The 21,150-nt window shown below is 43.3% G+C and overlaps 2 protein-coding genes across 5 annotated transcripts in view; one reads left to right on the plus strand and one right to left on the minus strand.

Annotated features, from left to right (window-relative positions):
• Positions 1 to 5,792, plus strand: part of UGDH (UDP-glucose 6-dehydrogenase) — a 48,538-nt gene extending 42,746 nt beyond the window's left edge. For 2 of the 4 annotated variants that reach the window (XM_054990667.1, XM_054990665.1), the window contains exons 10-12: positions 2,685 to 2,776; positions 2,864 to 2,974; positions 4,886 to 5,792. In XM_054990667.1, the coding sequence (XP_054846642.1) occupies positions 2,685 to 2,776; positions 2,864 to 2,974; positions 4,886 to 4,996 (314 nt within the window). In that variant the 3' untranslated portion in view covers positions 4,997 to 5,792. Of the gene's footprint in view, positions 1 to 2,684; positions 2,777 to 2,863; positions 2,975 to 3,925 lie in introns of all 4 variants that reach the window. The other 2 variants (XR_008597784.1, XM_054990666.1) reach the window with 2 other exon arrangements.
• A 2,940-nt stretch (positions 5,793 to 8,732) lies between these two features.
• LIAS (lipoic acid synthetase) lies at positions 8,733 to 21,016 on the minus strand. The gene is made up of 11 exons (XM_054990013.1): positions 20,913 to 21,016; positions 17,197 to 17,378; positions 16,562 to 16,655; positions 15,862 to 15,942; positions 14,312 to 14,468; positions 13,564 to 13,621; positions 13,323 to 13,451; positions 11,066 to 11,211; positions 10,555 to 10,625; positions 10,024 to 10,135; positions 8,733 to 9,131 (listed from the first exon to the last, which is right to left on the minus strand). The coding sequence occupies exons 1-11, from the start codon at positions 20,961 to 20,963 to the stop codon at positions 9,079 to 9,081; spliced, it is 1,134 nt and encodes a 377-aa protein (XP_054845988.1). The 5' UTR covers positions 20,964 to 21,016; the 3' UTR covers positions 8,733 to 9,078.
• Positions 21,017 to 21,150: the final 134 nt, after the last annotated feature.

The raw sequence follows: 21,150 nt of genomic DNA on the forward strand, positions 1-21,150 counted from the left end.
GGGAGAAGCCAAAATGGCTATGACAAGTGAAACAAAGCAGATTCCTGGCAAGATAAAATATAAAGACAACTGTAAGACTGAACAAGGTGATCCTACTAAACTTCCCATCAAGTAAGAAAATTGTTTAATGACTTTGCAAGGGCTAACAAGCTTGATAAGGGGGGGATTTATTAGCCTCTGGCGAGGCGGCCGCTTTTACGAGCTGGGAGGCGGGAGCCAGGCACGGAAGAGTGATTGCAAAGAACACTCTCCCAGCGACAGCTGGAAAGCAATAAACTTCTGGAACAATCAATAGTAAGAGATTTTTACCACTGTGACGAGACTCTTCACACAGCATCTACAAGAAATATTAAAATGGCCTTTCCGGAAGAATTATTTCCAAAGTTGCAAGAGATTGCCAAGCTGATGGATGTGTCATTAAGTAAAGCAGATGAGATACTTGGATTGGAAATGGATAAAAATATTGTAAAAGATACCAAATCAGAAGAAAACTTCAAAGGGACAGACCTACCTGAAAGAAAATTAGAGCGGAAAGTTGAAAAGCTTAGTTTACAAGATGGATGATTCTACCAGCCCTTCTTTGTGAAAATACAAGGGGAAGAGAAGAAGGGGGAGGAGCAGCAAAGCAGAGCTGTGAGGAAAAAACTTAGAATACTGTTTCTGAATGAAGAAAAAGCATCCAACGTATTTCCAAAAAGAAAGCAAAACAGAGAGACAACAGCATACTTACACCCTTGGAGAATTGGCTAGAAAATAAGAAAAGTGGCTTTTGGCTGAGCTCTGGAAGGAAGGACTTGCTGTATCATTTTAGGGGAAGGAAGAAGAAAACACGAGAATGAAACTCAGATTATGATCCAATAGTACAGACTCAATACAATGTTCTGGGTTTATTGCTCTTTCTAACTTGTTACATTGTTTATATGCTCTGAAGGGGTTAGAGAGAGGGGGGCTGAGGGGTCTTTAGAGTCCTCTGTCTTCATTATTATTTTTGAAAGAGAGAAAGAAGAAGTATAATGAAATTCAGATTATGATCCAACATGTTGCCTTTCTATGCTTAATGAAGTTTAATACAGAATTATTGTAAGTTTAGATGTTTTTTAACATGTTAGATACTTATATTTACTGTTAAAAGACTAGAGATAATATGATAACTGGGTCTTTGGAGTCTTCTCCGATTATTCCTATTTCCTAATTATTCTCTCTAGAGCATAAATTAGTGTTTAAGCCAAAGTCTTTTATTTACCTATGATGTTTTCCTAGCCCCATTAACAATGAAAACCCAAATACATAATTTTAGGTGGCTTGGATCAAATAAATGAAAGGAGGAGGGAATACTGGTACAAAAATGTCTTTTCATTATAATATATAGTAATGGTTATCTATCTTTTCACTCATATCATCTGTCCTTTTCTTATGTTTTGTTTCTGGAATGATTAAGGGGATTAACATCCTTGGCTAAAATTTAAGGCATGGGAAATGTGATTTAAGATGAAGTAAACATATATATATATATATATATATATATATATATATATATATATATATATATATATATATATATATATATAAGAAAAAATGTCAGAAATGAGATAAGAAATAGAGTAAGTGGATAAAAAAACAAAGAATTTAAATAATGATTGGAGAGATTAAAGGGAAGGTTGAGGGTATAAGGGGGCGATAGCTGGATATGCAGTGTCTTTATTTATGGATTGATAGTTATATAGAGGGGGGGGGACATTTCCCTTGTTTGGAAGTATTGATTACATATGATGATCTTGCACATGAATCTGTTACTGAAATGGTTTTTTTTTGTAACTCCCTTCCCCCTTATAAAAAAACCTAATAAAAAATTTATTAAAAAAAAAAAAAACATTAATCTAGATGGAGTCCACTATTTTTAATTAGCTGTCAAAAGATTAAAACGCACCTGTTTTAGTTACCTAACACTCTAAAAAAAATGCACAGACAGTTCATGAAATCTTTAAAAGTTCGCCTAGAATACAAGCCGTTACTATGTATTAGCTTAATCTGTATCATTACAACATAATAATAACATACTATGTAAGCGCTCTGAGTGGGTGTTAAATTGCCCTGAACGGCGGTATGTAAATCGAATGTTGTTGTTATTATATTATCCAATGTTATCTTTCTTTACAACATCTAAAAGATTGGCAATTTCACATATTAGTGGTAATATGGCGACCAGTATAAAGCCAGTTCGATCTGGTGATATGGACTTACCAATTAATGCCTTTTAATCGATGTGCTAAAATAGATGTCAAAATTTTATAGTCTATATTTAACAGACTAATAGGTTGGTAGGAACTAACAAGAGTAGGATCTTCTGATGGTTTAAGAATCACAATAATTGTATCAAGTTTAATTTTATTATTCAGTCTAACTTTAAAGTCTGTCTAAAGTTTATTAGCCATTGTTAAATTCATTAATGAGAACAGGAATCAAAATTTTAAATCATGTTAGTAATGTTCCAAAAGTATGAATCGATTAGTTATTGGAATTTTTGTTAAATCACTAAGATTATTCCTAAATTGTAAAGGAGAATCATTTGGATGCACACATTGAAGGCAATTGTGAGTTCCTTTGGAGATATTTGCTAGTTCCAAGAAGACAATTTGCCCCAAGTCAATCCTTGAATGTATCTTTTGTTTGCTTCTTCTCTGCAGTGTCCCGACTAGTCACCATTAGCAAAGATCCATACGAAGCATGCGATGGAGCCCATGCCCTTGTGATCTGCACAGAATGGGACATGTTTAAGGTAAGCAGGACACCTAATGGTAAAATCTCAAAAATAAAAGGGAAGAAACTCTTGTCACTGAAGACGAATCTCTGGTGTCATTTGCAGGAACTGGACTATGAGCGCATTCAGAAAAAAATGTTGAAGCCTGCTTTCATCTTTGATGGCAGGAGAGTCCTTGACGACCTTCATAATGAACTACAAGGCCTCGGTTTCCAGGTACTTTTTCTTTTGCCCGCTGGCTGAGCGACAGTAAGATCCTTGTACGGCTTCAGAAAGAATCAGCCCGGGAAACTACATAAGATCCTCCATTTCCTTTGGGTGTACATTTCTGGGAACACGGGTGCTTCTCTGAAAAGTATACCATGTAAATCCCACTAGTCAAGTGTTCTACCTGTTTTTGTTAATTTTGGCAGGGTTTTGTTTGTAGACTACAACCAGAGCCAGTCCTGGCATATTGGGTGGCTGAGCACCTTTCTGGGGCCTCGCCATCCAAAGGGTGCTGGATCCCCACGTGAGTGCGAACCCCTGAAGCAGAAAAACCTTGAGGCCCCCTTTGGATATAGCCTGGGTTTTGCCTCACTGTTGCAGCTTGCCTCGTGTAAGATTCCAGACCATGGGTTGAGCTCTTCAGGGACGGCCTTAGCCACCAGCCAGTAGGGAAAGTGCCCTCGGCCCCACAGAGGGGCAGGTTGCTGAGCATCCCCCATTGCCCGCCCCTGCTGCAAGTAATGACAGAGAGTGGTGGAGCTCAGGCAGCAGCCCCAACAAAAGCGTAAGGTGGTGAGGAGGGGCCCCCAACTGGTGATTACATTTGCTGTTTGGCATTTGGCTGTAGACCAGTGGGCAGGGGCACCGTTGCAATTGCCATCCCAGCTGTCACATCCAGTGTTTCTGGGGCCCTATCCTTGACTTCTGTCCAGAGCCACAGAATGACTTAAGACTGCCTCTGGAACCCCCATGGATATAAAACGCAGTTTGGAAAGCTGTGTTGAGAGCTGCTACTGGAGAAATGTTAAGGCTTTTGCTCACATAAAGGATCACTATATTAAATGAGGTAGGAATTTTCTACCAGGCCAGATTAGCTAATGATTTTTCTTTTGGCTGCCACTTGCAAATTTGGTGCCTTTTTACCATCCTTGTTTGAGTTATCTGGAATTTTCTCGGTAGGTCCCTTCCTGCAGTTTGTAGAATGCCTTCTTTGCATACCATCTCTTGGGTGACGTAGGCTCACCTCTTCAGGTAGGTGGGTGAGTGGTCATGGTTTCGAGGGAGCATTGGGATAGATGCCAGTAGAATCATAGAATTAGAACGGGTCTGACAGATCATCTAGTCCATCCCCCGCCCAATGCGGGACAGGCTGAAGCATCCCCAACAGGCATTTGAGATACTCCTTTAAGACTGCCAGTGAAGGAGAACCTACCATCTTTTAATTCCTTCCAGTGCTAAACTCAGAGGAAAACATCCTGAAGCCTATTTAGCTTTTACGCAATTAGCTGCAGGGCACGTTTCTGTCCCACCCCCACCCCCACTACGCAGGAGCTGACAACCAAAGTAGGAAGACCCTATGCATGGTGCCATTTATAATGACTGGGGGTCATTTCGTAGAAAAAGAGCTGGAGGAACTCATTAGCATAACTCATTAGCATATTCCACACTTCTTGCCGTCACCAGAAGTGTCATTAGTATAACTGATTTGCGTATGCCACACCCCCTGGCATCACCTATTCTGGCTGTTTTGGACCCAATCCTGGCCATTCAGGGCTGAAATTGGGCCCAAAATGGCATAAAGAGGCTGAAAATGGCGGAAAAGGGAGCCAAAATAGTCAGGATTGGGCCGCTGATGAGCGGGAGAGTGGTCCACTACCCGTTAGAGGCCCGATCCAGGCCATTTCGGCCCCAATCCAGGCTGAAATGGGCCCAAAATGGCCGAGAGTCAGGTGGGTGGGGCCACCTGACATGTGACCTCTTTGGGGAACTGCCGGAACTGCATTCCTGTGCGTTCCTCCTTATAATGAGCCCTGCTGATGCCCAAGCGACATGTTCAGAGTGAGCACATACAGTCTGCTCCTCTAAAAAGCAGGAGTTCCTTGTTTAAATGTGGTTAACCTTGGACTTTCCCCCCTTCAGATTGAGACAATTGGGAAGAAGGTATCGGCGAAGAGGATTCCGTTTGCTTCTTCATGTGACATACCAAAGTTTAGCCTGCAAGATCCTCCCCTGAAGAAGCCAAGAGTATAGTTTTTAAATCGGTATCAGAGGGTCATCATGGTATTTCTCATGTGAGCTGACAAATGAGCATTGATTTTAAAAAAATTAAGGGGCACAATTCAACCCAAGTTAAGCAGGTAGACCCATTTATTTCAGTTGAAGGAGAAGTGAATGGGGACTGATTGTGCTTAATATGTTCTCATAATGAAGACAATTTTACACGAAGAGTATCAAAGTACTTGGCACATTTTAAACCAAAACCTGTTTTGTAATCTCTATTTTTATAATACTGGAATCATTGTCATTTTTAGGGGGAAACTGGTACATTCCTAGATTTTAATAGCGAATTTTATATAAAAAACCATTAGCTGCATACTGCAGACTTCTCCTTTAAAAAGTTCACAACATTGTTTTAAAATCCGCAAGGATTTTTATCCCCACTTGGTTTATGCTGTAATTTGTTCTACATGTCATAAAACTGCAGAGGGGTAGCTGTATTAGTCTGCTGTAGCCTAAACAACAGTTTTGTGGGACTGTAAAGACTAACAAATATATTTGGGCTGAACCTTTCATGAGCAGGTGTGCAACGGTTGTAAAAACTGTTCGTTAGAATGGTTGTTGTGGATTTTCCGGGCTGTATAGCCGTGGTCTTGGCATTGTAGTTCCTGACGTTTCGCCAGCAGCTGTGACTGGCATCTTCAGAGGTGTAGCACCAAAAGACAGAGATCTCTCAGTGTCACAGTGTGACACAGAGACACTGTGACTGTGACACAGAGAGAGATCTCTGTCTTTTGGTGCTACACGTCTGAAGATGTCAGTCACAGCTGCTGGCGAAACGTCAGGAACCACAATGCCAAGACCACGGCGATACAGCCCGGAAAACCCACAACTATCGTTCTCCGGCCATGAAAGCCTTCGACAATACATTGCTCGTTAGAATGTTTCCTTTGAATCGAGGGGGGGGGGTAGGTTATGCAAGCATTTTTCTTTCGGTAGGTAACCCCTAGGGCATTTTGGTACTGGAGGCAGAAAATCCAGACAGTATCCCCACCCTACCACCAGCTGGAGTTTGTTTATTATTATTACGGTCCTTAGACCAAACATACAAAAATAAACACATTTGAAACATATTTTAGATTAAAAGTTTTAAAACAGTTTAAAATCGGATTTGCATCTAGATATAAGATTTTCTTATCGTATTTCCATGCAAAATCTGGCTACTTGATACGTGATCTTTTCATCTTTATCAAAGAAACTCCAGTTTAGCTTCTTTGGAGAGGTCCAGATTTCCCCATAACAGCGGAATAATAAACTCACTGTGTCCCTCGGGCTCCAGGCTCCAACATAGTAATTATGCTGCGAACCGTTAGATGCTAAGGGAAGAGTCCATTGTCTTGAAATAGGAAGCAAACCCCCACTAGTTTCAATAAGCCACAATTGCATTCTGGAATTGTGGAATTCTGGAACCTGCCTAAGTCAGAGAAGGTGAACAAACTGCTGGTCAGCCTGTTCCTTGGTACAAATTTCACAAACAAATGTAACGTGTGTAGCAATCGGCGATGCATGTAAGCGTTTCAGATTTCAGCAGCGGCCCTGTGCCATTAGCCTGGGGTGTTCGAGTATTGGGCGAATCTCCTTTCATCCATAAAGCTCAGTGTGTTACGTTAGGCCTGTCACACGCACTCTCAGCTGAACCGCCTGCATAGGGTTGTAAACGGGGGTCATTTCATAGAAAAAGAGCTGCAGGAACTCATTAGCATAACTCATTAGCACAACTCATTTGCATATGCCATGCCCCTTGACATCACCAGAAGTGTGTCATTGGCATAACTGATTTGCATATACCCGACCCCTGACACCTATCCTGGCTGTTTTGGACCCAGTCCTGGCCATTCAGGGCCAAAATTGGGCCCAAAATGGCAAAAGGGGGCTGAAAATAGCCAAAAAGGGGCCCAAAATGGTCAGAGGCCCAATCCTGGCTGTTTCAGGACCAATCCTGGCTGTCTTGGGCCTGATCCTGAGCATTTTGGGCCTGAATTGGGCTGTTTCAGCCCTGATCCAAGCTGAAACGGGTCCAAAATGACCAAAAATCAGGTGGGTGGGGCCACCTGACGTCATCTTGAAGAACTACCAGAACCGCGTTCCTGCACGTTCCCCCTCAAAATGAGCCCTGGTTGTAAAGATAAAATGGAGAAGGGGAGAACAATGGGTGTTGCCCTGAACATACCTTGGAGGAATTGTGGAATAAAAGCGTCGGCCTGACCCATTATCTTGCACTATGCTCCAATTAGCCATCTTTACGACAGGATCCATCTTTTGCTGCCGCTTGTTGATTTCACGAGGCTTGTTCTTTGGTTCACTTGGGCAGCAGCCCTCCAAGTGAGAGGTGCAGAAGGCTGAAGGCCACCTCCTCCCCATCGAGGCTACGGGACACGAAACGGAATCCCAAGCAATGTGGCACGAATGTCTCCCCCTCCCCCTGATGGCTGCTGCTACAAGTCACCTACCAACCACCCTTTTCAGAGTTTATTTGCTTCCCTACAGCTTCACTATTAGGAATATCAGCTGGCACTTAGCAGTTAGAAGTGCCACTCTCCAAAATGGCCTTTAAAAAAAAATCACTGGCCCTGTCCTTTTTCTTGATGGGGAAGGGGGTTGCTGTCAGACCTTTTGCACAAAAAATGCCCCACTGCTGTTGGTGGGAAAGACCCACACGACTTGTATTAAGCTACAGAAGCTCAAGTAGAAACGCTTGGCCTAAATGACGCCAAGCTGCTAAAAGGGCTTTTCCCCCTTGCTGTTTTGACCGTCTGAGTGGATGTGGAAGCAGGTTACAGAAGCAAAGGTGCTGTGGCTCTAGCGGAGCAAGGTGTTGCATATCAATGATGTAATTACAAACACTGATTACAAACAATAAATTTTTATGCTTACTGATACTAACCCGCTGTCTTCCTTTCTTTTGCGTCTCTCTTTCAGTGTTAATTAGCATAGGTATTGCCAGTGTACCAGAAATGATGCTTTGTTGGGATGAATCTTTTGAGTGGTCACTCTTCATACTACTACTGCTGCTGGACCCAGAGTTTGCTCTTCTACTTCCATAGTACAGTAGCTTTCTTAATGGAGGGTGGCAGGAAGAGAAAAGGTAGAAATCTGTTGCCCCCCCCCCCCCCAATTTCATGGTCCATCAAGGGCTGTGACTCTACCCATAAACTGAAGGAAACTTTGAGTAAAATATACTAAGTAAATTTAAATGTGATATGCCTTTGGGAACAGGAGCTGCTCCAAAACCCCCCTTCATTGTGATTTTCTTGTTGAGGAAGAAAGGACTGCTCCAGAGAAAGGTTCAGATGAATCAATCATACTAAATTATGGGCACGATATCCTTGGCCCCTACTAATTAATGCACAGTGAAATGTCTGGGATTGGCTCACTGGTGGTGGCACAATACCGGGCAGCGCTCCATCCGTTCCTGTCACGTCTTTGGCAATAGGACCAAGCTGTTCAGAGAGCAGTGTCTGCGTAGCATCAAACTCTTTCATAACACACAAGTTAAGTATTGGGCAACCATGAAAGGTGTGAGCTATGACTGGGACTCTGCCACTGATCCAGGCGGATGGAAGCACTTAAATCTCATTTCAGTGGACAGATTACATACATCAAGGGAGTTCATACTTTACCTAATGTTGGTTGGGTTTTGCCTTTTAACATTATTTGTTGTTTCAGACGGGTGTATTTGTAACACTGTAGCAAGAAATGGTGTACACAGTGTTCATCTTAGTTCTTTATTCCATCGCTAATATTACCCAACTATTGAGATATTTCACTGAGACTGCAATCCTAAGAACACTTTACAGAGAATAAGCCCCAATGAATGTAAGTTTAGGCATGCTCCCCAAATATCACCATAAAATTATAAATGTAAAGCCATTTAAACACGTATTTTACTATATTAAAGCACATAAGAGTTCAAAGACAATCTGAATACTTCAATGTTAGGTTTAATTCTGAGGTCAACAAAACCCAGGTGAATGTCCCACACAGGTTCTTCATTATGTGGCCAGCAGGAATATTAAACGTTGAAGCTGTACTGGCACTTCTAGATATCTCTTGTTTTATATAACTTTTACCTTCCTCTTCTCTATTAAGTTTTTCAAGAAAAATTCACCTGCAAAACAGACAAAAACGTTAAGGAGCAGCAAACCATTTTACTCCCATTCTTTGCCAACACGGTGATGCTCGAAAATTATGCTCCAGCCAGGAAGCAAATTGACTTAAAAAAAATCTGATCTTGAACTGATCTTTCAAGTTTGCCTTCTACAGCTAACAATAAGTTTAATTTATATGTTTTTATATTATCTACTATAGATGCTAAAGTCCACGTTAACAAACCATTAACCTGCACTTTCTGCTTCAAAAATTACTATGAAAATATATCCCATTTTAAACTTCCTGGATGAAATTTTGTTGCCAACGTTCACATGCAGTGGCCAAAGCTGTAAGCTCTACACAGGAACTTGGAGCTGAATTTTAATTCTGGCCATGACTCATTGTGTGCTGCTTCTGTCTAGTGACCCAGGGGCACTTGCACGGGGGAACCGCTCACATAAACAGAATTTGTACAATTGCAGCATTTGATGGATGCACCCAATACAACTTAAAACATGAAATAAAATGCTTAGAGAAAGGCAACATTTTCTACAATCAGTATTATTCTGCTAACTACAAAAAAAGAAATATAGTTCCTCGCAGGGCTTTTTTTCTGGGGGAAGAGGTGGTGGAACTCAGTGGGTTGCCCTTGGAGAAAATGGTCACATGGCTGGTGGCCCTGCCCCCTGATTTCCAGACAGAGGGGGGTCGAGATTGCGACTCCTCTCTGCCTGGAGATCAGGGGGCGGGGCCACCAGCCATGTGACCATTTTCAAGAGGTCCCGGAACTCCGTTCCCCCTGAAAAAAAGCCCTGGTTTCTCGGTACCTAAAGTGATATTGCTTTTACCAAGAATTTTAGGGGGGGGGGAATAAAAGTTCGACAAATGAGGACACTCTGATAGTCGTTCACCTGCTTTGTATGAGGAGCGCACAAGGGGCCCGCTAGCTGTGTAATGGAACCCGAGGTCGTGTCCGACCTTTTCCCAATATTTAAATTTCTCGGGCGTGACGTATTCTTCTACCTGGAACACAAAAACCACTCTGGATCATGATCGAGTCACCTGGAAGCGCATCTTTTTTTTCTAGCCTCAATGAGTAACTGCACAGCTGCTTGAGCCTCTGCTCCCTTAAGACGACACTGTTTTGTTTCATGAGTGTTTGGCACTAAAAAGCTGCATCAACTGTTTAATGGGGGAAAAAATTAAGGAGCGACTTGATTAAGAGATTACACACGTGCGCTGAATAGATACATTGCTTTACGCCATTCAGTTAGAAGGAAGTCAGGAGTCGAACAGAGCATTTACAAAAACCTCGTATGCATCAGAGACAGGTTTTGGGGTGCCCCCCGTGAAGGACAGCTAGTGCAGATGCTCCATGAGCCAAAATGGTGATCAAGGAGACGGAGATTTTCAAACACTGCAAAAATAGGACACGCGTTTACCTTTAAGTGACGTTTTGTAGGTTGCATGTATTGTCCCAAAGTCAAACAATCCACATCAGCTTCCCGTAATACTATAAAAGATAAAAAGGGTATCTATAGTAGATGAGCAGAGCGCCAAGCAAAGTTTGTATTAACTTCGTATGGCACTGCTTAGCACTCCGATCCTAAACATGTTTCCTTGGAGCTTCCGAGTAAACGGCATTTCAGACGGCCGACTTTAACTTACCAAATGAGAATGAAATCAGGTCTGGGCCTCTCCTTCAAGGCACCACATTAAAGCTAAGATTAAAACTCCAAAAGGACTGAATAGGTCCCAATAAACGAGAGCATCTTGCCATATATTTCAAGCAAAGTATATATAGAAGGTCAGAGAGTCCCAGTTATGCTTCTGGAAGGAGCGAGCCTCGGGGGCATTCACAGTCTGCCCCACTGTCCCTTGAATCCTGTGTCCTGCCCGCGCTGCCTGCTCCATTCCAAGCATGGCCTGTGCATGTGGGAAGGCTGTACTTACATTTCAAGGTGGAGAGTACTTGTTCGTCTGTTTCACCCAGACCGAGCATGAGGGATGTTTTTGAAATTACATCAGGTTGCACCTTCTTAGCATGCTTCAAAACACAGAGCGATTGGTCAAAGTTGGCCCGAGGATCTCGAACATGTCTTCAACAACAAGAACAACAAAAATTATAAATATGATCAATAGCAGCCTATTCATAAAGTCGGAATCTCTTTTTGTAGTTCCCTAGTTCTTGTCTATCTAGATGTGGATTCTCTGATCTTGCTAGCATAAACTCTGTGTTTCAGGCAGTGAAACAGCATCCCTGTTCTAACATAGAGGAAAAAATAAAGAAAAAGGCAGAGAAAACATGTATTCCCAATGATGACTGATATTCGCATTACTGTTTTAGTAGCAATTCCTGCAAATTATTTCTTTGCTTGTGACAACAGTCAAATGTTTTGGTATGAGTGACTAATACACACAGCATGCAAAGCCTGTAAACAACAATATTCTGAAATCTAGCCTGCAGTTTCATTCACAAGCCTGTAGTCAAAAAGAGAACCTCTAAACACATCTATTCAGAATCCTACTCAGGTCTATTCCGTGGAGCTTTACTTCTAGGAAAGTGTGTATAGGACTGCACTGAGCATGACTCCTAGGAATCAACACGTGGACCCTTTGGGGAGAAGCGCTCCACATGAATGCCCATCAACACAGGCTGCTTTCCTCTCCTCAGGAAAGGGGCATCTTAGGAGCAACAAGCAGCTCACCGTGGGAAGCTCACACTAAGACCAATCTCAGGACTTGCATGCGGCAAAGAGAGGAGGAGGAGGAGGTCCCAGGCACGTGGAGCTGGAGCATGCCCATCCAGCGGCCTGCTGCTGCTGCTGCTGCCGCCCTTTGCTTAGGTGCCAGGGTGCCCCAGTGCCACCCCTGTGACTAAAGCAGTCCTCCAAAGAGCACCACGAAGAATGTCATCTTGCCCTGAAAGCCTGCTGAGTTAATTGATGTGGAGGTAGCAGGCGTGTGCATTGCACACTTGCACACCCAAGTCTTTCCAGATCAGTAATCCATGTGCAAAGATTAATCTGGTCTTTTTTTTTATTTTTGGACACGCTAACGTGACTCTTGTTCAGCTCTGCCTACCATTGTTTCTTCTTTATTTTCATTCAACTCTGGGTTAAGGGTTTTAGGTAGGGAGACTGGCAGCGAGCAACCTGTCCAGTCTCCCACTTTTACTAGTAAAAAAATAGGGGGGGAGAGGGGGCCATCCTCCCTCTACTTCCCTGTGTGTGGAGAAAACCCAACCTCTAGCTTTCCCATGCTGAGTGGTTCACGCACAGTGCAAGGACAGGCCGAAGGCACATTTAAACAGGGAGTCCCAGGCTGCTGCAAAGCAGATTAGGGTGAGGAGGGTTAGCCCCTCATTGTGGGATCAAAACTACAAGGCACAGGAAAGTATGACACAACAGTAGCCTTCAAGGGTGTAATGTATTGGTTGCGTCCATAAAGCAGGGTGTTGTTGTTGTTGTTGTTGTGCTCTGCCGGTTGGCAATGGAGCGCTCTCCCCTGCTTGTACGCTTTGCCGGTAAGTTTCCCACCCAACCAACACTCGCCTTGTCTGGGGTGTGTGCGTGCACAGCCACCCAACGCTCGCCTTGATGCATGCCTTCCCCAGACCCATTCTTTGGGATCCGTAAACATGGAACCCTGTTGTTGTGTGCTCTCAAACTCGGTGGGCCAATGGTTTACAGGGAAGACTGTGCTCTGTGTGATTTTCGTACTGCTGCATGCGTACAGCTGCCCCATAACCTCGTTTCCCTACCGCCCCTTGAAAAGAACAGACCGCATCTGCAGATGCGCGGTCACAACACGTGCACACCTGCAACAGGCCGAAACTCATGAAAAATAATAATAATAATGGTAATTTCAGAACAACTTAATGCCACACTCAGAGTGGTTTACAAAGTTATTGTTATCCTCACAACAATCACCCTATGAAGTGGGTGGAGCTGAGAGAGCTCTGAGAGAGCTGTGACTGACCCAAGGTCGCCCAGTTGCTTTCAAGTGGAGGAGTGGGGAATCAAACCCGGCTCTCCAGATTACAGCCATGCCACTCTTAACCATTACACCAAACTGGACCAGACCTGAACTGGCACCGGCCCAGTAGGAACAAACCAATAATGGAACAGAATTATTCCAGAAGCAAACTGAAATTTTCTCAGAGCACACCCCCCTAAAACCTATCTTTATATTTATCACCTTTCATCACCTCTGTAATTCTGGAACTGTTTCCACATTGTGGGCATACACGTCTAGTCCCGATACAGCCACTTTCTCTACTGCGTTAAGATCTCCTCGGAAATCAGGAGTTAAACATTCCACTAGAATTTTTGGATTCCTGAAAAACAAAAGTTAAAAAATAAATATACATAATATATGCTATATCATGGAAAATTAATGCTGCATTGATGTTTTTTTAAAGTCTTCCATTTACATTTATGCATATTTACCTTTCTTTTAAGTGGGACACAGTTTTTGCTAAGTGTGCTGCTCCACCATCAGGAATATCTAAGAAAAGTATACTGGAGTTATTTTTAATGCAAAAAACCCCCTACTTTACTTATGTCAAAGTTGTGTTTGCTGACTTTCCATCCATAATACAAAGGGAAACCCCACCGCAATAAGACTGACGTCAAATAACCATGAAACGTACTTTGTAAGCGCTTACTGAAAGTGCTAGGTGCAAAATTCACAGTATACTACTGGTTGTAACAGAAATAAACATGTCATTCTATCCATTTTCAATATAACACCACCACAGTACAGAACATTTCTTTCACTACTGTTTCCTGGTCTTTAGACTGTATATATGGATTTTAAAAATTTCTAGATACCCTACTACTATAATCCTTAAAATTTTATTTTGAATATATTGTGTAGTTTTATATTGCTGAAAAACATGTTGGTAGGAGTACATTCCAATCCAAATCCACAATCTGTGAATGAGAATTTACTTTATATTAACAGATATTTCTATTCTTCTTCATGGAATTTCAACAGAAACATCCAAAATATTTCCAGTAAGTTTTCCTTTGAAATGGACGCTACCAAGAAAGTTCTATAAATGTAACAGGGGTCCCTTTTACTTTTACATAGTTTGTATCAAATGTCTGAAAAACCACCTTTACAGATACCTTAGCTAAGCATTAAATGATGAAACTTCTCTTGTTAAGAATGAAAAAAGGTAAACTTACTCACCATCCCTGTCCACAGAAGTCAACACAACATAATCCAAACCCCATTCAGCGATCGCATTTGCTGTGTTATATGGTTCCTCAGGATCCAAGGGAGGTGGGCTTTTTGCTGTCTTGACTGAGCAGAACCGACAACCTCTCGTACAAGTATCTCCCATTAGCTGAAACAGGAACGGTTAGGATAACTGTTATTCAAGAATGCACTGAACTTTCTATGATTAAATTTCAAAAAAAACTTAGCAGCTGGCCAGAAGACGAGAAAGGAATTCTCCTGATGCTTCAGAGGCAGTCTAAGCGACACACGATGCACAGGGCCCAATGACGTGCCTGTGCCCCATCCATGCCACTACTTCATGCTGGCCTGTTGTTTGCTGACCTATTATTTCTGAACCAATGTTTCTGAACCATTATCTCATGCTATAACTTGATGTCATATTACCAGTGCCATAACTGTTTCCTTTCACAAGCTTATTGAAGCTCCAGGTGCCTTATCTAATGGACTGTGGAAACTCTCAGTGCTTCTGACCTTGCACACTGCTTGCTCCCATGAATTACTATGTCTCAACTTTGATCTCCTGCTTTCTCAGTGTCTCGACTTGATAGTACAAATATGTGAGACGTGCTCAGGACGAGTTCACACCAAAAGTCCTGTTTTACTGTTGGGAGGGGGAAAGAGCAAACGTGTTAAAAGGAAGGCTTTCCCCACAGGTCACTGTTCCTGTCAACCTGTTCTTACTGCTTAGATGCTTACCTTGCTTCTGAGTAATCCTGTGGACATATCTGTGGAAATGATCTGATTCCTGAATAAAACCATTTAACCAAGAGCCTGGATTTCTTGCTGCAGTGGTACAGGGATCTACCTGCCATAGCCTGTCATCCATAGCCTGACACCTAAGACATACAGTCTTGCAGCCCACCTCCTGTTTCCGAGTATGGCTGATATCAGAAAGTGCCCAGTGTAAATGCAGTCAATATAAAGTCAAGTATGACTTGTTATGACTTGTTATTTATTATGAACACCTTGCCCGTGAGGAAGCAGTTGTCACGAAATGGGAATTGACAAACGCCTGGCATAGACCCGTTGGCTACTCTGCAGGAACGGTTTGCAGTGGTTGTTCTACTGGGACGTTTGATTGTAACATGGTCTACACACAGAGAGACTCTTATTTACCTATACCGCTTACCAGTTGGTTTGTTCATATGCATTACTGATGGTTCATTCATTGTAATATTTACTTGACTGTATATTGACTGCATTTACACTGGGCACATTGCACTTTATAAACTGTTTGATATAATTCAGTTTTGTACTATGTTTCCTTAATGGTACAGTTCATTGCGTATTGCCTTCCGTAGGGTTGTGGCTAGTTAGTTTGTCAAGTGGAGGCGCCCCTTTGTCTTTTGCCTGTTCTTGAATGACACAGCAAAGACGAGCGGCTCCACTCTGGGCTGCTCTGGCACAATAACCGTGAGTAAACACAGCAGACGAGGTTTCTGTACACATTCAGGGATCCCCCCCCCACCCAAAAGCTCCGTTGCCAGGGGCCAGCTTACCATTATAGTTGCTGTAGCAGTGGCATACTCTCCCCCTCCCCAGCACTCCCCGATATTTGGACAACGTGCTTCCTCACAAACCTACAGCGAGAATGAAACGGAAGTGCTGGTGACGCTGGAACAAGGACAGATGCGCTTTGCAAACACGGAGTTTGGTCTTTTTAAGGCAAGTGCTGCTGTTACATTGAGGATGATTATTACGAGAAATCATAGTGCTAATGCAGTGGTATAAACGGTGGCCCTGAGCCATTGCTAGTGAAGAACAACTCAAATTATCTTACCGGGTTGGCAGTCTCTTCTCCTTTCTCCATCCCTTGCAACGACACATTCTGTACTTCAAGGGTCAGGACTAACAGACAGGTCTCCAAACCAACATCTTGTAGGTCTTTTAGCATCTGAAGCCTGCACTCTGGCACAACCCTGTTGCAGACTCAAGTTGCTCAGGGGGAGGTTTTAATGGCAACAGCCTTTCTAGGAATACAGTACAGTGGCTACTAGCAACTCAAGCCACCAGCGGTGAAAATAGAAGTTGGATCTTGTATTAATTGCCTTATGATTCTAAGAACAGCATCCTACTTACTTCAAAGTAAATCCCACTAATTGCAATGGAACTTGCCTCCAAGTAAGAGTGCTCAGGAATGCAGCCTAAATCACAAGGAGGATTTAAGATTACCCAGAATTTAACAAGTACAAGATTTACCGTATGTAGATTTAAATTTCGCAATGTATTCTTCAATTTGTTGTAATTTTTTCCTATCGGGATTTCAGTTCTCAGCCATGGAGGAAGTCTTAGTCTAAAACAATAATTAAAAACAGAAATAACATAATAGTAATTTTGCTTTGTTAGATAGCTTAACTTTTTAGAGATAAGGAATTATTTTTCTCTTTATGAACTAAATATTTCATAAAATATTCTTCTCACTCTCACTTTCTTGTTTGTTACTCAGTAGTGGCACCTTTCATATCTATTGGGCAAAGAATCATTGAAGACTTCTACAAAAAGTGGTTGTTTCTTGCTTTTTTTACATCAACCCATGGTCTACATGAAAACGGCAGGTAGCTAAAAATATGACAGTTGGGGGCACTAAACTTCCTTGTAGTTCACAGTGCCCTTTTTCTTTCAAATATTCCTCTGATGCAACCCCCTCCCCCCACCTACAAAGTCCTTGCTTTGTTTTCACCCTACAAAGTGTGTTTCTTAAAAAGATGACATTCTGTTTAGATAGAAGAACAGCTGTTAAACAAACAGCATTTCATTTAGATGAGGGGACCTTTGGATTGTGATGCCAACAGTCTGAACTGGAAAGCAAAATGAAAGAACCATCTTTTAATTACCTTTCTCCTTTCTGGCGTTTTAAATTGCCTTTATATTTTGCCCAATTAGTCTTATCCGAAAGTTCCCCAGATACAAAGTCCTGCAAATCGGGTCCACTTTGCAAACGTGCCTTCTGTTCTTCTGGTAATGAAATCAATACTCCGGACTGCTTGCACACATTCCTTCTAAATACCTGTATTAGCTTCAAAAAGCAAAAGTCATTGTAATAGCTTTCAAAATTCTAATCGCACTCTCTTCAGACGAACACAACAACATTGTTAAAATTTCACATCTGACATAAACTCACCAGGTTGGCTTCTAACTTATAACTTGTTGTAGTCTGCCCTGATGTCTTTTTTGGAATAGAAACGCAGAATATAAATATTTTAATCAATAAGGATCATCACTACCCTGCTACATTATAGGGAAGAGGGTGGAAGTGTTAGCAGTGAGACAGGCCCTCAGATACCAACGGTAGATCATTTTATAGACATTCTCTTTAATATTAGTACATGTCGTAATCTTCAAGGTATTTTTCCACAAGTATTCCCATGCCTCCATTGTTATTTCTTTGTTAAAATTTATAGCCCACTTCACCATTTGCACTTTAACTGCCTCATCTTCAGTATACCATTTTAACAGTACTTTATAAACCTTTGAGATTTCCTTTTTATCTTCTTGTAAAATTACTTTCTCTAATTCTGAATTCTCCATTCTTATTCCTCCCTTCGCACAGTCCGAATAATAAAGATCTCTAATTTGTCTATATTGAAACCAATTGTAGTTTGGGGACAACTCTTGTTGTGTCCTTATTCTTATTTTAGAAAATTCTATTTGAGTTATCTCCTTATACGTTAAACACTGTTGTTCATTATCAACCGTTCTTGGATCAATTGCTTCATATGGAACCACCCAGGAGGGAGTTCCTTCCTGTAGGTAGTCTTTATGTTTCTTCCAAACTGTGAAGAGGCTTCTCCGAATATAATGGTGCAAAAACATAAGAGTCTGCTTTCACTTTGTCATACCATAAATATCCATGCCAACCGAACAGTTTTTTATATCCCTCTAAGGCCAGTAATTTGCGATTTTTCAGCATTATCCACTCTTTCACCAAAGAAAATTGTGCTAGGGAATCTGAATATGTCTAATAAATGCTGGAAGTGTAGAAAGCATGAGGGATCTTTGTATCATATGTGGTGGACGTGTGAGGTAGCTAGGCAGTACTGGGGGGAAATAATAGAAGTAATGAGTGAGATTTTACAATTTCAAGTTAATAAGAACCCAGAACTCCTGCTACTGAACTTGGGAATGGAGGATATCCCAGCACAATATAGGACATTGTTATTTTATATGACAGCAGCAGCTAGACTTTTGTATGCGCAGAAGTGGAAAGTACAAGAAGTGCCAACTATCGAGGACTGGATTCACAAATTGCTGTACATGGCGGAGATGGATAAACTGACAAGAAAACTAAGAGACCTTGATCCAGGGCAGTTTAACAAGGACTGGGAGAAGCTGAAACAATATCTGGTGAAAAAATGGGAGGTGGGAGGAGAACTGTGGCAGTTTGAAAATTACTGAAATATAATATAAGAAGAGGGAAGTGACTATACCGGGGTGGAGAGTTAACAGAATAATTCTGAGCAAATATCACATTTAATTATTATATAGAGTATTAGTAGTGCTATTACTATAAGAATTATAAGGATAGAAATTACATTAAATATTTTCTCTAAAAGCAAATAATAATTGTACAAGGGAGTATGAATATAGATTAGCATACGGAATGTGGATTTAATAGACTGACTTATGTTAAATGGATATATAATGACTATTTTTGTTAGATAGCTTTACAATGGTGAAATAAGATAATTAAGATAGATAGGATATGTAAAAGAAAGTAAAGAGCAACATATAGAATATAAGTCAAATTGATTGATTTATCATGAATGTATGCAATGTTTATAGAAGTATTAGAAGATACATATAACGAGGGGCAAATTGTTTGTCCCGTATTGAAGAGACTAGAAAGAATAAGATAGAGCATAGAAATAGCACAATTATGATAGATAAGCTTAGAAGAATTTGAAAGTATATTTTAACAAATGTATCAAAGTTGATATGAGTAAAGGGAAAATAGAATGAGGGGTTGGAAAACTGTTGGAAGTCAATACAAAGGGGGGGGGAAAGGGAGGGGGTTAGAATTGGAAAATTTCAGGGAATGTGATTGTAAATGATATGGAATGTTTCTAATCCAATAAAAATTTTTACAAAAAAAAAAAAGCAGTGAGACAGGCCCTCACAATATTAAGAAGGCTTATGACTACAGCTATGCCATAAGCTCCTTCCCTGAATGTGTTTCAGACACAAAATACTGCCCAAACAGGCAGAAACATGGAAGCCAGATCCCGGCCGGCAGACAGAACACGCTAGCTTGTGAGATGTCAGGTGAGGCCAGCTGTCGGCCCCCACGCCCGAGTTGTGCAAAGATCCTAAGACAAAGGGTCCTCCCGGAGTTCCTGAATTAATCACCGAAACACAACCTGCTGATCTCCCCTTATCCCCTCTCCAGTTCTCAAGCAACTCAGGGCTCTGAGTACCTCCCCTCCCCAAGTCATCACTGGTCCTTTTAGTTCCACTCAGGACAGGAAGACCTTATCAGACCTTCCCCGTTCATTGTCTCGCCCTAAATAAAACTTTTCCAGTCCTTTGTCCCACCCCAGGGACAACCATTAAGTTACTGTTCGGGGGGGGGGGGAGAGAAAATGCAGTCTTGCGCCGGGTACGTTCCACAGCATAACTGGGCTGTCCTGCCATATATGCCCAGCTCCGAGCCCACTCCAGGCACCCTCAGACTGCGTGTCTGAGCCCCTCTTCCTCTCCTTGCCACAAAGTGCTGGGCGCTGGAAGGGCTCCTCTATTGCATTGGTAACTATGACCCCCCCCCAAAAAAAACCCTGAACCTCCAACCACCCTCCTCCCCGCTGCGTTTCCTAGGAAACTCTTGGTCGTTTTGAGAGTCCTCTGAGGGAAGGGGTGGAGAAGATCCCAGGAGCCCCTCCTCTTGCCGCCTCTCCGCGCACACGAATCCCCCCGCCTCGCACGACCCCCTCCTCACTGGGTAACGGAAGGAAGGCTGCAAATGAGTCTCGCAAAGGCAGGGGAAATCCTGACAGCCGCCCTTTGGGGCGCAGCACCCTGCGCCGCTTTGAAGACCAACGCCGCGTCCTTCGGTGCGGGCTCTGCGGCAACCAGCCGCCCCCTGCGCCCGTTTACTGGGTTTACTGGCCTGTTATGTCATCGCTCCGCATTTCCCTTTAGCTCCCGGGGACGCTGTAGGCCGGGGCCGGCGAGGCGAGGCGCAGGCCGTGGAAGGGGAAGGGGCCCCCCTGGCCTGTGCGCAGAGCCGCGGCCTTCGCCCCTCTTTTAGAGCCGGAGCCCCGCGAGCGCCGAGCGGGAGGGGCGCCGGGAGGGGCCGGGAGGCGGAGGCCGGACGAATGGGGACGAGGCGGCCAGGCCAGGCCAGGCCTCTGCAGGCCACGGAGGGGGAGAGGGGCCCCCTCGCAGGGCTCCCACCGCAGGCAGCGGCTCCCCGGGCGGCCCCGCTCTCGTCCTCCCCCGCCCCCCCCCGCCCGAGTCTGCCAGAGGGCCGGGCCCCCTCCGAAGGCGCCTCTGCGCACGCTCCCTGCGAGCCCCGCACCGGCCCCGGCAGGGCGGAGGGGCGGCCGATACTCACCGGGGCCGCCGGGAGCCTCAGGGGCGGGAGGCGGCGCCGGAGCAGAGCCATGACCGCCCGCCGCTCGAGGCGCTCGGGGCTCGGCGGCCTGGACTACGTTAAGCCGTTCGATCGATCGAAGAGCTCGGCGCTCCGCCAACTCGGCTCTCTTCGCCGCTGGGCAAGCGCACATCGCATCGAAGAGCTCGGCGCTCGGCGTCTAGGCTAAGCGAGCGGGCCAGTGATTGATTGGTTCGGA

This window comes from Eublepharis macularius, chromosome 10 (genome assembly GCF_028583425.1).
Source record: "Eublepharis macularius isolate TG4126 chromosome 10, MPM_Emac_v1.0, whole genome shotgun sequence".
Classification (NCBI taxonomy): domain Eukaryota; kingdom Metazoa; phylum Chordata; class Lepidosauria; order Squamata; family Eublepharidae; genus Eublepharis; species Eublepharis macularius.

Bases quoted from the DNA above. Each gene is read 5' to 3' on its own strand.
- LIAS (XM_054990013.1), bottom strand. From the start codon at position 20,963: ATGGCTCTGCTCCGGCGCCGCCTCCCGCCCCTGAGGCTCCCGGCGGCC. The intron at 14,469-15,861 runs GTAAGCTGGCCC...TTCCTGTTTCAG, and splicing joins CTGCTACAGCAACTATAATG to CTAATGGGAGATACTTGTAC. The intron at 10,626-11,065 runs GTAAGTACAGCC...TATCTTTTATAG, and splicing joins AGTACTCTCCACCTTGAAAT to TATTACGGGAAGCTGATGTG.